Raw genomic sequence first — 14308 nt, forward strand, 5'->3', positions numbered from 1 at the left:
TATGGGTCTTGGACCCGAGCAGAGGTTTTGTAGGATTGCTGCCTGCCTGTCTGCAGGTTCGGTGGCTCCTGCTGCAGAAATGCAGCCTTTGGCCAGGACGGCCGTGCCGTGCTCAGGCTGGTGAGCTGCGGCAGCTGGGCAGCATGAGGGCCGGTGCTCCTGGGTGCTGCAGGATGTGGCCCCGCACCGGCTGCCAGAGCCTGGAATAGGGAGAGTTAATTGTGTGTGTCTCGCCTGGACTAGGGCGAGCAAGTGTTTGGCTTAAGTGGGTGACAGGTGCCTCGGTGGGGGGTGACACATGAGAGAGGAGCCCTGCGTGCCTGCCCGACTTTGCAGGAGCTCAGCATCCGCCCCCGGCCTTGTCCTGGCACTCTCGGATGGGGCACTGCATCTGAGCTGGCGCTGTGGCAGGATGGTCCCCTTCATCCAGAGATGGGGTGGCCGGCAGCCTCTTCTGCTCTTCAAGCATCACAAGCGATGGGACCCTATTGCACCCAGGACAGCGGGGGTCCTCTGCCTCCAGCAGCCGACCAGCACCCAGCTTTGCCATACCAACGCTGCGATGGGGTATGAAGGCTCCCAGAGAGATGCCTGGCAGGACTGAGGTGAAACATCCACCTCCCAAGGCTTGGGGGACCGTAGCAGGGGGTCCCCCTAGGCCAAGTCCTCCCTGCATGTCCCAGCGAAGGGGAAAAGCCCAGCCGCAGCCCGAGTGACAAACACAGGTGGGATTGCTCCTGTGTAGTCCCCACCGTGGGTCAGCATCTCCAGTGTGGGAGCTGCGGGGCCGCCTGGCACTTCATTAACCTTGAAACGGTCTCTGGCTCACATGTCACGTCAGCCAGTGACAACAACAAGCTGCTATTCCAGATTAGAGAGAGAGGGACAGAGAAAGTCAGAGACAACAGGGTTGGGGGTGGCTAACTTACCTATTACAGCCAAAAGTGGGCATGAGGTTATTTTTAACCCAGAGTGGGATGTATTTATTGTTTCAGCCCAAGGGAAGTGAGGGACTGCCTCTGAGACACTTCTCACAGCAACATCGGTGTGAAGCCATGGTGAGTACCGAGAGCCCAAAGATCCAGCGGGAAAAGGCAAAATCTATTAGCTTTTTCACCAGGATAGCTTTAAGAGGCAGGGAGCAAAGGAGGTGACAGGGATTTGATGGCCAAGGGTCCCTCCTGCCCTGGAATGGGGGTGAGCAAGCCATCTGGCTGCATCGAAAGCATCCCATGGGGAACACAGAGGTGTCTCCCACGCTAGCAGAGCTTTCTAACTGAGACAGACTGCTTTGGGGTCCAAATGCCATCTTTCTGCTTTCCCTTCTTCTATGCAGTGAGAGGAAAGGCTGTTGTGTCCCCCAAAATCCTCCCCCTCTGCCTCCTTCTGGCAAACCCCCCCAATTAGAGGGAAAAGCTGGCAGAGCATGCAGCTGGACCGAGGGACAGTAGGCAGGGTGGGAGGGTGAACGACTCTGTCCTGCCCTCCTGTTCAAAAGACACATCAAGCCATTTTTGGTTGTTTCAAGCCTCAGCACAGGAGAAGGCAGATTTTTTTAATAAGCAAACATTTCAATAAGTGCTGTGTTCTTAGCAAGAGACAGAGAAAGGTAAGGAAGCACCTAACAACTACAGCCCTTGCATGCAACTTCAGCAGTGCTCCCAAGCCTGCATTTCCACCCAGGGACATCTCACCCTAGTGCCGATCCTTTTATCTGCCATAGCCTTTGGTGGGGAACTGATTTCCCAATTCATCTTTCTTTGGACCTTTTTGCCTAAATTCATTGGGAAAGCAAAGATGGAGCTGTAATTTAAGCAGGGATCTTAATGTGCCTCAGTATCTTGGAGGGTCACATGTGCCCAGAGCTCCTGAGCAATGCACGGGAAAACCACCAAGCACCCAAGTACAGTGGCAGCACTAGCCCAGAGCTACCGTGAAGGACTCACGACTAAGACTAGGGTAGTTTCATGCTTTTATTCCACACCATAAAAAGCCAGTGAATTAGTGATACATACTTGAACCCCTGCAGGCACCCAAGAAAGCCAAGAAGAGGATTGAAGGTGCTAATTCCAACGTCTTCTCCATGTTCGAGCAGGCCCAGATCCAGGAATTCAAAGAGGTAGGTGGTTTTGGTAGAAATGACTGAGGGTCCTTGATGCAATGTGACCTTCAGCTCTTTCTTCAGCGCTTTCACATCGGTGACAGCTGGTTTGCGACAAGAGGCAGCATGCCTGGTTTTGAGTCGGTTTATTTTAAAAGTGCGAATAACAACTCAGTGACACTGTTAAATACGGCATCGCCTCAAAGCTTCCCAGGAGCCTGCACCCCACAGAGGAGCCAGCAGCATCCAGGAGAGCAGGAGCACATCTCCCAGCTAGCTCCCACCCACTGTGCCAGGAGCTTTTCATGTTATGGGGATAACTGGTCCCAGCTAGGGGAGCTGATAGCTCAGGCTGTCCTCCCTTGTTGGTCTCATCTTGGGGTGACAGGGCTTTGGCCAAGGGGAGGATCTGTATGGCATTAGGGTTTGGACTGTCGTAGGAAGCCATCACCCTGCATCACCCAAGGGTGCAGGGGCCAGGATTCCTGCTGGATTAGGGTTATGGTTGTTGCTCCCTCGCTGGGTGAGGACCCCCAGAGTCCCATCCTGGGAGAGCTCAAAGTGCCCTTGTCCCATCCAAGTCAAGGGAGGAGGAGGAGGGTACTAAAGCCTTTGCAAAGGCTGACAACTCTCTCTCTCCATGTGCTCCCTGCTCTCCTCCTGTGCTTCCAGGCATTCACCATCATGGATCAGAACCGGGACGGCTTCATTGACAAGGCTGATCTGAGAGACACGTTTGCTGCGCTCGGTGAGCCCCCTTTTAGGACCCTCCCCTCCCCTACAGCTTCGACAACATTAGACCTATTAAGTAAGAAACCAGGTGTGAGCTCCCATTTAACCAAGCCCCAGTGGTTAACTGGATCTCCTATTTTGCTGAATACCTCCCAATCCAAAATCACTTCTGTTAGCCAGTGAGATCCTATGTGGGGTGACTCAGAGCAGCTCCCGCAGCAGCGGGTGTTTAATCCTGTAGGTACTAGAGGAGAGCCAGCTCCTGGATTATACAGAGATAAATGCTCCCTGCCTTTGTGTGTGCTAAGCAGCACCTGGCTGTGCCCATCCCACAGCATCCCTGGGTGTATGGGCATTAGGGAGATGTATGGGATTTGCGGGAAACCATGAAGTTGTGAGCTTGGCTCTCTTATCATAGAGGCCAAGACAAACCAGCGATGGGGTTGGGGAGTCCCAAAGACAACCCAACCTCAGGTAGAAGGACATAGGCATTCAGTCCATTTCACTTCTGACACCGGGGGCCAGGGGGGAACCACAGTGCTGGTGGTTTTGACCCAAAACATCTATCGAGGACGGCTGAAGCAGGCTGATCCATGCGGCAGTGAGGGAAAGAAGCAGCACAGCTCAGTCCTTTACAGCCCTCTTTTCTGTGATCCTGAAGCCTGAGAAACCAGAGCAGGAGATGTCCAGCCCACCTGTCCTCTGCCAGCACATGATTCTCCCATCCTCCCTTGCCATTCCTTGTCAGAGGTGGCTCTCCATGGCTTTGCTGCTTCCCTCGGGTGGGGGAAAAACCTCCAGGCCAAGGCTCCTGTGGTGTGTTTTTAGCCCCCTGCACATAGAGCAGAGCCTGGAGGTCTGCATGCATTTACAGCCAGACATGGACATGTGATTCATCCAACGCTGCTCTCCCCTAGGGCGCCTGAATGTGAAAAATGAGGAGATTGATGAGATGATAAAGGAGGCACCTGGTCCAATCAACTTCACTGTGTTCCTCACCATGTTTGGGGAGAAACTCAAGGGTGAGAGGGCACCCAGGGAGCTGGGGGTGGTTGATGGGCACCCACACCATCAGCAACATCCTGTCCCACCTGGGGAAGCCACCCAACTCTCAGGGCCTCCATCACCCTTCCAGGCTCCTTGGAGGCCTCAGATGGGAGCTGCTAAAGGAAAGGCAGGTGTCACCGACTGCCATACTGTGGTGTACAGAGCCCACGAAGTGGGTCAGAGCAAAGATTCCTCCCACACCACAGCCAAGAGGTGACACCTGGGGACGACAATGGGATACTTGCGAAATTATCTCCCTCACTCATCCCTCCCACATCCCTTAGTGCTACCTTCTCCAAGTGGCATCACAGGGACCGCCCCCAAAGATAGAGGCTTCAGTGGGACCAGCAACAGCAACAGCCTCTCTCCCCAAGAGCTCCAGTCCTTGTCCTCCAAATCCTGGACTTGGGCACTCTCCCTGCCTCCCCATCCTGAGACACCACAGACAGAACAAACTCAGAGTCACGTACCCTGAGCAACTGTCCCCAGGGAGGTCCCTGTGCCCCCAAACTCATGCTGCCTTGCAATACAAACAGTCCCAAAGGCAGCTGGGGGGGTATGAGCAGGTCTCTGTGTCCCAGTTCCCCCAGCCATATAAAAAAACCCAACAGGCTGTGATGCTGCTGTCCCCATAGAAAGAGGGGATGGGACATCTTCCATTGACTCTGAGCCTGCTGACACTAATGGCAGCACCAACAGCCACCCTGGCAAGGGCATTGGCTACAGCATGGCTTTGACCGAACGGCCCCGTCCGGCTGCACCCTGTATCATTTACACAACCCAAGGCATGCAGCCTCCCCGCAGATCTCCAGGAGGCTACACAGCCCCAAGGGCCTGTGCCTGGAGCTCTATAAATACACCCGAAAGATTAGATAGACGCTGGCTGCCAGGGCAGTGGTGACACAGCCTGCTTTGTGGACGCATCACGACCCTACATCTGCTCCTCTTCGTGCCAGCACTCATGCTTGAGGCCCCAGCTGCAGGGCTGGCATTCCTGCAGGGCCTCCTGCTTCACAGCCTGCACCCCATCTTCCTCCCAAAGGCAGGGGAAAGCAGGAGGGTGCAGATGGCTTCCTTCTCCACTGCCTCCAATGGCCATGGTCACATCACCCGCAGGTGCTGACCCGGAGGAGACGATCCTGAATGCATTCAAGGTGTTCGATCCAGAGGGGAAAGGCCTGAAATCCGCCTAGTGAGTGCAGGGGTGTGCAGGGGAGGGGGGGCAGTCATCCCCACCGAGGCCCACCTGGTGCTCACCATGCTCTCTTGTTTGCAGCATCAAAGAAATGCTGATGACGCAGGGCGAGAGGTTTTCCCAGGAAGAGGTACGAGCTCCTTCCCACCCTCTGCCAGCCTCCCACACCCTCCATCCCGACAGGCCCCCCAGCCCTCCTCCCAGCCCCAGCCACAAACCCCTTCTGTGCCACCTTTTCACCCTGGCTCTTTCCCGGCAGATTGATCAGATGTTCGCAGCCTTCCCTCCAGACATATCTGGCAACCTGGATTACAAAAACCTTGTCCATGTCATTACGCACGGCGAAGAGAAGGACTAGCCCACGCTCGGCGCTGGGGCTGGAACCGTGAGATTGCCTCTCTCTAGGTCACACGGGGGGGTCCCTTTGCCCCTGTCTCTGGGGAACACGTAAATGGCATCCACATTAAACTGCCTTTTGATGAGAGGAAATCCAGCCGCTGGTGTGAGCAGTGCTTGGCCTTGCATGGTGTGTCTGCACAGTGTGTCCGTGCCCAGCGGGAGCTCCCAGACTCATCCCAGATCCCACAGCCCTCAGTCTCCTGGCCCCACTGCACATCACACTTGTGTGCCCTTGGGTCCCTCTGCATCGCCATTTCCCAGGCTAGCGCAGCTCCTAGCCCCAAACAGCCTGTTTTGCACTGAGCCATCTGGTCCCACCAACCCAGGACCAGCACTGACCTCAGCTTTACTTAGGCAGCAGAGAGCTGCCTGCTTCTCCCAGCTTAGCAGGGATATACAGCAAGTGTGCTTATCCCCCCTGCGTCCCCCCATACCCTCCCCGGGCCCCTTGAACAGGCATGGTGTAGGACTGGGACCGTGGTCCCCATCTCCTCCCTAGCAGCCACGTGATGCCCAGCTGCAGGAAGCACATTGGATTGTGCAACAGGGACAGCATCCTGCTGGAGAACAGCTGTTTCTGCCCTGGCTGTGGCTGTGCTCAGCAGTGGGCGAAGCCATGCTGAAATACCACCCGGCAAGACGTTGAGGCCTGCAGAAGGCGTTGGGCTTCTTCCAGAGGGGAAAGGAGATGGAATGACATCCAGGTTGCAGAAGCAGAGGGGAAGCTCAAGAGTGAAACTGTTTATTTAATTCATCCCTGCTGGGCGCTCACACCTTAACGCCATTTCTCCCCTTCTTGCCCGTGCCAGTAGCGTTGCCCCACTCCTTCTCATGGCTCTGGAGAATCAGCTGGCGCAGCTGACCGTGGTCCAGCGGCACTTCCACTGCCCAAGAAAATGGCGACCCCGTCATGTGCACAGTCACAGCCCTTATATACCCGGTGGGGCGGGACAGGCTGGTTGGGATTGGCTGGGGTGGACAGGTAACAGCAGGGTATTGGCTGGACAGCCAGGGGGGAATTGTGGATTGGCTGGCTGCATGGCCACAGCCCCTCCCTCCCACCTCCCTCACTCACAGACGTCGATGGCGTCAGTGTTGCTGTCCAGGGTGGGGGGCGGTGGGCAGAGCTGGGCCCGATCCATCGGCCGGAGGAGGCTGGTGCCATCCAGCAGCGGGTTGGTGAAGGGCTGGGCCGGATCCAAGTCATTGGCTGACGTGTAGCGCAGGATGGACTCCATCAGCAGGAGCTCATTGGCCTTCTTCTCCACGAGACCTGGGTGGGAAGGAGCACCGTCCCGCAGGGCCCCTGCACCAGGCCCCTGCCCAAACCCACCCCTGGCTGTTTGCTGAGCCGGGCATCCATTGATTTCCCCAAGGGAGTGCCGTCAGGCAGCCTGTATCCCCAGGGGCAAGGGCCCAAGGCAGGGTCCCACACCCAGAGCCAAGATGAGGGCTTGGGGGATCCACTGGGATGTTTATACAGCCGGCTCAGCTCCTGAATTTGCTGGGAGTTTGCTACCACAAATTCACATTAGGGATGCCCACGCATGACAGGGCATGGGAAAACAGACAGCCCAATTAAACCAGAGTGCAAGCAGGTGGTAGACATACAAGGTCCAGGCCATGTGGGGGGGGAAGACGGGTAGCCCTGACCCACCAAAAAACTGCATCAGGTTCAGATCTGTGATCTGCCCGTTTTCTCCAAGCTGCTTCATTATCTTTGTAGCGTCACAGTTGATTTTTTTGAACAGGACCTCCATGTCGGTTTTGAGCTGGCCCAGAACTTTGCTGCTCTCTTTGCATTTGTCTTCGTACCGGTTGGCTTCCTCAGTGGTTTCCATTAGTTTTTCCTGTCACCAAAGGTATTGCTAGGTGTCACACCAGCCTCCTGCTCTCCCTGCTACCCCAGTGCTGGTCAGTTCCAGTCTGGGCACTGGAGACATCCCAGGAGAGGCTGTGGGATGCTCCCATCCCTGCAGGGGAAAGGGTCTATGAAGGGGATCTCAAGCTCCCCCTGCCGCAGATGAGGCCCCAGGCGCTGGAGGACCAAGGCCGGTAGTAGCCCTGCAGTCAACTTCTCATCATGCACTGGGAGACAGGGCTGCCAAAGCCAATGCAGGTCCCTTTCCTGCCCATGCCTCTCTAGCCAATGGCCAGAGCAGCGTTGACATGACCAGACTCCTTAGAACACGTGTTGGGCCAGACAGGGGTCTGCTGCCCTTGCAGAGGGAAATCCCAGCCACCATACCTCCAGCTCCTTCAGGACATGAAGGCTGCTGTTCTCTGCATCTTCCTGGTCCATCATGAGGGCCATAATTTCGTTCTGTGTAAAGACAAGCACAAGGAGGGGGTACTGGTTGAATGCCCACCAGATGCGCCTAACAGAGGCTGGGGCCATCCCTCCACCCTGGAAGCAGGGACATTCCACTTGACCCCTCTGGGGACCAGTGTCCCCAGGCCAGGAGGGCAGGTGATGACCCCACAACAGGCAGCACTTCTCACTCCAGCTAGCCCCACACACAGCCGAGGCAGCTCTTGGCCCTCCTGGATACTGCAGTATTTTTGCTGGGTACACGGTGGCAGCATTGAGACACTTTTAGCTCTGAGAACGCAGCATTCTGTCTAATGGAATTATATTTTTGGCTACCCCTTTGCATTCCCCTAATACCACCCGTGTGGCAGGCTGTGAGCTGGGCTCTGGTGTGGGCAGTGATGCTGGACACATGCAAGAGCCAAAACCAATCACCAGCTGAGAAAGGGGAGACATGAAGAGCCTGGAACAGACCTGGAGGTCCTTGATCCTCCGCTGCATCTTCTCCATCTCGTTGTTCAGCTCAGTGGCATAGCTGAAGCAGGCAAAGTTCTTCTCCTCCTTTTCGATAAAGCCATTCACCAGCCGGTCAATGTCCCCATCCTCCGCCAGCTCCAGCAGACGCTTGTAAGCCACCTCCTGGCTCTCAAAGCTCTCCCCTTGGCTCCGTTTTGCCCTCTGGGCTACCTTCAAGGCTGAGGGAGAGACAGAGGGCCTGGGCTGTGCATGTCCCTGTAGACTGCCCTTTGCAGAGCCTTCCCCTGTGGGTGCTGTGGGGTTTGGCAGGGTGCTCAGGGCAGGGGGGGCAGAAGGTGTCTTTATTTCACTCAGAAATTAAGCAAGGATCTCACAGTCTGTGTGGGAATGTGACAAACACAGTGGGATCCATCCCAGTTCCCTGCCTCCCCATCCCTCCCTCTACCCCAAGGGCACCCCAAGACACATGGGTTTGGGTGGCCTCACTTGGTTATCACTTGGACACTTGGTTCATCCTCTTCTTCTCTAGGGCAAAGGGTGGATGAAGGAGCCTGCAGGTGGCGGAGAGGTCCTGCCTTTGGGGTACAGTGCTATAAGCAGCCCCCTTGCCAACCCTGCAGAGTCCTGGTTTGCGGTCCCAGTTGCACATGGTTTCCCTCATCTGATACCTTTTTTCTTTTTGGCCTTTTCCTCCAATTCAGAGCGGTCTGTAAATTTGGCGAGCACGAAGGTTTTCAGTTTGGTCTCCTGGTCAAGGACACGCTCCTGCTCCTGCAGCTCGACATTGTACTGGACAGTGTCTTTGCTGTGCCTTTCGTTCATGGCTGAAATCCTTGCCAGAGCCTCCATCCTGCACACAGAGAGCAGCAGGGTACACCATGCATAGGTATAAGGATTTGTATTCCTGGCCATTCCCATGCATCTCCGTGCCTGACCTAGGAAAGCCCCCGTGATGCTGTGCACATTGCCCAGCTCTGATCCAGGCGCAGCTGTGTTAGCCCAAGGCCAGCAGCAAGCTGACAGCTCTTGGTAGGCTTTTGTACTTGGACACAGCACCCAACTGTGGCAGCCAGGCTCACTTTGACAGGACCTGCTGGCCTCTGCTCCAGGTCTGCTGCATCCCCCCATGCGGGCTCAGGTGGGACTCAGAGGAAAGAGACTGCTTCATGGGGCAACTCACCCCATCCCGAGAAACGTCTGGGATAGATGGAGTAAATCACCCTGGAGGTACGAGTCTCCCTGCACTGACCAGGCACCTAACCCTTAGTACCCAGCTCTAGACAAGAGCAGTGAATTCTCTCTCTGAAGTTGTAGTTGGTCTCTCTTTACATCCATACTCATCACTGGCATCGCCCATCGGTGCCAAGTTTGCCACAGAGGGTTCACAAGGCCATGTACCGCTGCTCGTAGGCTTGTGCGGTTTGCTCAACAGCAGTGTTCATCCTTCTCCTCTGCTGATCCAGCTTCTTATGGAGCTTCAAGTAGAAGTTGTCCAAAATGGCTTTCTGGATTCGCAGGTTTTCAATCTCTTCTCGGAGCTTGTTATTTCTGGTCAGGATGGTATCGAAATGGACAGTGACCTGGCGAGAGGGAAGCAAAATGTTTGAAGCTGGTGTGGGACTGGGGGGCTCAGGTCTCTGCTGAAAGACCTTGACCAGGGCTGAGACAAACACAGCCCAAGAGATTTTAAGTTGCCCTGCGCTAGCCTCCTCCCCAAGACAGGGGAGGCAACAGTAGGCCAGGCTGATCACGGCAGAGACCAGAAGGTGGCGTTGTCCAAGGCAAGGTGGCTTCAGGCAGCTCGGTTTTATCACTAAACAGGTGCAGACCTTCAGGCTTCTTGGCATGGCACAAGTGCTGCATTTGGGTCACCAAGCTTGAAGGAGCCTTTGAGATAATCTGGGACCAATCAGGCCAGGTGCTTTACGCAGCTTGTGTCAACCAAATGTGTTTGCATCATTACCCTTTATCCTGACTAAAAGGCATTTTGCACACAGGCCCCAGCGTGGCCCTGTACATGGTCTCCAAAGGTCTGCAAAATGTTTGCTTACGTTGTTTAGACGCATCTCCAGTGTCTCAATCTGCTTTTGCAGCCGTTTGCTACAGTTCGCTTGCTTCACCTTCACTGCTATCTGGTTTTCCCTCACAATCTTTTTCTCAAGCTCTAGTATCTGCACACACAGAGAAGAAAAAAAAAAAAAGAAAGTATAATCTCCACCCCTATGTTCTGGACTCTTGACAGGACACTTAGCCAAAGAAAATACCCTCTGTTGACCTGAACTACAGCAATCATGTCATTAATGAGCTCACAGTTATAGAAGCAGATTTAATCCCAAAGGATCCCATCCTGCACACGCGGAAACATAAACTGTAACTAGGAATGGGTTTATTTTTGTGTCACGAAGGAAATGCAGCTGCCTCTGGAGGGAAATTCAGCAGGTGTTGAACAAGGCACAGCAGCACTCTGTGTAGAGTGGAAGAGGCAATGAGGATGGGGTTTTGGTAGTGGTATTGTGCTGGCCAGACAGGGATCTGTGCAGACCTCCCTGGGAATGAGTGGAGGAAAACTTTTGCCAGAAGTGGACAGCTGCCAGAGGAAATAAATCCACCAGAAGAATGAAGTAGTTGGAGAACAATGAAGCGGGGGGCAGATGGGAGAGGTATGACTCAGCCAAGAAATCCCTGATTGAAAGCTAACCCTGTTGCGGAAAGCTCTGCAGCATCTCTAGCAACTGTAATCTACCTGAGCATGTTCCCTGACTTCTGTCATGGGCAGCTTGTTCAGAGCAGAAAGCTGCAGGGACGTGTCACTTCTGTAGCACTGGGTTTTCCTTGGCCTCTCACCCCACTGTTGACCAAATCCAACCAGGCTGTCCTCAGGAGAAGTGATGGGACATCCCTCAGATGTTGCTGCTCCTCTATTTGCCATGTCTTAGCAAAGCACAGCAGCACAACTAAATGTTCCATTTTTGCCTCTTTTTCAGGAGAAAAAAAAGATCAAGGGAAAAGCAAAGGGATGTTGTGTGACCCCAGGCAGGTGTGTGCCATCAAAGATGAGCTGCAGAGACTGGTGGGGCAACAAGGTTGAGAGTCAGACCTTACTTTTCTAGCCAGTGCTGCTGACTTGAATGGGACCCTGGCTCTATCCATTTGTCATTGTCATGTGTCTTTTGCCATGAGGCAGCATTATATTCCAAGGCCTGAATTAAATGCAATTTACATTGAGGAGTTTCAGCCATAGGGCTCTGCTATGTTCTTCCATGCTCAGCCAGGGAATGGTCCAAATGCTCTTACCTGGTTGTCCAGGTCTGCTAAGAGGGCTTTTCTGTCTCTAATCAGAGAATCATACTGATATTTGGTCTGCAAAAGGCATTGGAGCTCCATACAATTTCTGTCATCCAGCATCACATTTCTCAGAGACGTGATCTGGCTCAGGGTTAATGACACCTCTTTGTGTTCTTGAGTCAGCGACTCTATTTCTTTTCTGTAAAAACAGAATGGCAAATGACATTTAGCACATCCCACCTGCAACGCCGGAGCACGTCCTTACCGCCCCCCATCTCAGCACCAGGCTCCCCAGATCTCAGCATGGAGGAGCTTTCCAAGTGCAATGCAGCAGAGCGAAGCCGCACTCACTCCTGAGCCTGCATTTGCTGCTTCACGTTGGCACCATAAGATTTCCTCTTCTGCACTGCTATCCGAAACTGTTTCTGCAGTCTCCTGATCTCAGCTTCAGCCAGCTTTTCTTTCTCCTTCACAGGGAATTCTGAAAGCTTCTGCCTCAAAGAGGGCCCTCTCCTCTGCCACAAAGAGGGAGAGTTTGGTCATTTGAGCAAACACAACCAGCAGTGGCAGACAGTGGAGCTCGACACAGGGGAGCAGGTTAAAGGCATCACCACCTCCAGCTGTTTGTCACCACTTTCAACTCTTCACTGCCACCTAAGATATTCATTACCACCCAAAACTCTGAGCCACACAAACCAACTCCTTGAGCTTCAGAGCAAAGTGCACCAGACGCTTTGCTCCTGGGCAATCCACCCCCATGCTACCACCACTCCCCAGGGCAAGGAGCTGTTAACAGTGACCGAAATCAGTGCCTGTTGACCACAGCAGCTGAGTCACAGCCAGCACCTCGATTCCAGGACAGGGTGCAGACAGCCAACAGCAGGGCAGAGCAAGTGACAGCAAGTTGTCACCTCTTTTATCACCTGGCATGACTGCAAGGACCACAGGTCAGAACCAAACCCACTCATGCTGGGGATGTGTACGAACCCAGCTGACTTCACCCAGGAGCAGAGCAAGAGTGCTCACATCCCCAGCTGTGGGAAGGTGAGCTTCTAGACGAGAAACTGCCTAACAGGTAAGCACCGAAGCTGTGGCAGTTAGACCCACCACTACCTGTGTCCTCAGCTGACCCATATTCCCCAACCCTACCTACCCCGACACCCAATTCTCAGGCCACAGCCTCATCCCCAGCACAGGAGGGCAGGCAGAATCAGCCCCACCGCAAGCCAAGACCTTGCTGGCAAAAGAAAGCCTGGCTCCCCACTCCGTGTCCGGCTCACCACGCTGCAGCATTTATTTCTGCAGGTGACATCCCCACAGCAGATCGTGCATAGCACCTGTAGAGAAGTTCAGCTTTGGGTTGTGCTTCAGTTTTTACCTTTGAGCCCCTCATTTCTTCCAGCTAACTCCACCAGTTGCTCTACAGACGGCTTGGGAAGGGGACAAGGAAGCCTCCACGGCGTCAGGCCTGCTTTCAGAGGGGAGAAATGAAACCTGGGTAAGGGGGTGGTTGTGTCCCCCTGCCCATCCCTTAGCACCCGCTCGCGTGTTTGGCACATGAGGAAACCATCACAGATGGCTGCGTGATGAATAAAAGGAGAGCATTTGTAGTGATGTCATTGTGAAACACAGTCCTCTTACTGAGTTTATAAGTAGGGGAAGAACAGATGGTTTGAGCTATTCCACGCCGTTCGGTACCTGCGTTTCCATAGAAATTCCAGCGAGGCCAGACCCCCTGTGCCGGTGGACAGAGCCCCTGGGGAGTGTGAGTGGGGGATATCACCTGGATTCAGCCCCTGTCCCGCTGCAGCCCAGGAGGGCACTGGGGCTGACCCCACAGCCCTCACCCCCAAAGCTGGTCCCCACCAGCCCCACTGCAGCTGCGTGGGCTCCCCTGTCTCCCCCCCGATGCTGCTCACCCCACCACCACAGAGTGCTGTGGTTTCTCTCCAGGCAGGGGATGGGACTGTGGTGGCAGTCAGGTATTCTCCAGGAACAGCCCCTATTTCCAGTGGGAAGTGCAGGAGAGGCGACAGCCCAGCAGGGAGCGGGTCCCCACTCCCTGTCCTGCACCCTGCACTGCCCCTGGCTCTGTAGAACAGGCACTGGCCTGGTTGCCACGACAGCATCATCACACCTGAGTGTGGACCGGTTCTCCATGGGGACCGTCACCGAGGAGGATGGAGGGAGGGGGTGGCCGGGGCCATGGGGAGTGCTGTGAGCCCACGCTACGTGGACCAAAGTCTCCATGCCCAAAACCAGCCCCGAAGCATGTGCTCCGATGTCTCTCTGGCTGCGTGTCCACAGCAAGCAGAAACCCTCATTTTACTGATTCTTGCTTCCCTTTGCAATATTTTAATCATCCTATAACCTAGGACTTTGAAGCCTTTCACTCTGACCGGCGTGTCACCAGACCCCAGCAGCGCTTCAGGGCCACAGAGCTGCCGTTCCCTCCCCTTCCTTGCTGGTCCCACAGCCAGATCCCTGGGCGTCCTACCCGGTTTCTGTCTGTTTTGCTCATGGAGAGGCAGCAATCACCACATCACTGCCATTGCCCTCAGCATCCAGACACCCTCGAGGTGCCTGCCGTCAGGAGAGCAGCAATGGTTGGCACTGCCAACCTGGGAAAGGTCCCTGGGGACAGACACTGTTTAGGTGGCCAATATAGGGGTCAAACTGAGGATTCACGCCTGCTTCTCTCCTTTCCATGTAGGGAAGCACACGGGAGCCATGGGCTGAGTCACAAGAGCCATGATAATCC

General features: G+C 54.8%; 2 protein-coding genes across 2 annotated transcripts; one reads left to right on the forward strand and one right to left on the reverse strand.

Annotated features, from left to right (window-relative positions):
- The first annotated feature begins 950 nt into the window (after window positions 1-950).
- MYL2 (myosin light chain 2) lies at window positions 951-5482 on the forward strand. The gene is made up of 7 exons (XM_049805622.1): window positions 951-1058; window positions 2030-2119; window positions 2774-2849; window positions 3751-3855; window positions 4997-5072; window positions 5157-5205; window positions 5335-5482. The coding sequence occupies exons 1-7, from the start codon at window positions 951-953 to the stop codon at window positions 5431-5433; spliced, it is 603 nt and encodes a 200-aa protein (XP_049661579.1). The 3' UTR covers window positions 5434-5482.
- A 760-nt stretch (window positions 5483-6242) lies between these two features.
- On the reverse strand, window positions 6243-12306 carry CCDC63 (coiled-coil domain containing 63). The gene is made up of 11 exons (XM_049806921.1): window positions 12244-12306; window positions 11899-12062; window positions 11557-11746; window positions 10314-10433; window positions 9661-9842; window positions 8931-9112; window positions 8260-8480; window positions 7723-7797; window positions 7132-7324; window positions 6550-6747; window positions 6243-6358 (listed from the first exon to the last, which is right to left on the reverse strand). Exons 1-11 carry the CDS (start codon window positions 12304-12306, stop codon window positions 6243-6245), a joined length of 1704 nt encoding a protein of 567 aa, XP_049662878.1.
- Between the last annotated feature and the right edge of the window lie 2002 nt (window positions 12307-14308).

Source organism: Accipiter gentilis, chromosome 7 (assembly GCF_929443795.1).
Source record: "Accipiter gentilis chromosome 7, bAccGen1.1, whole genome shotgun sequence".
Classification (NCBI taxonomy): Eukaryota; Metazoa; Chordata; class Aves; order Accipitriformes; family Accipitridae; genus Astur; species Astur gentilis.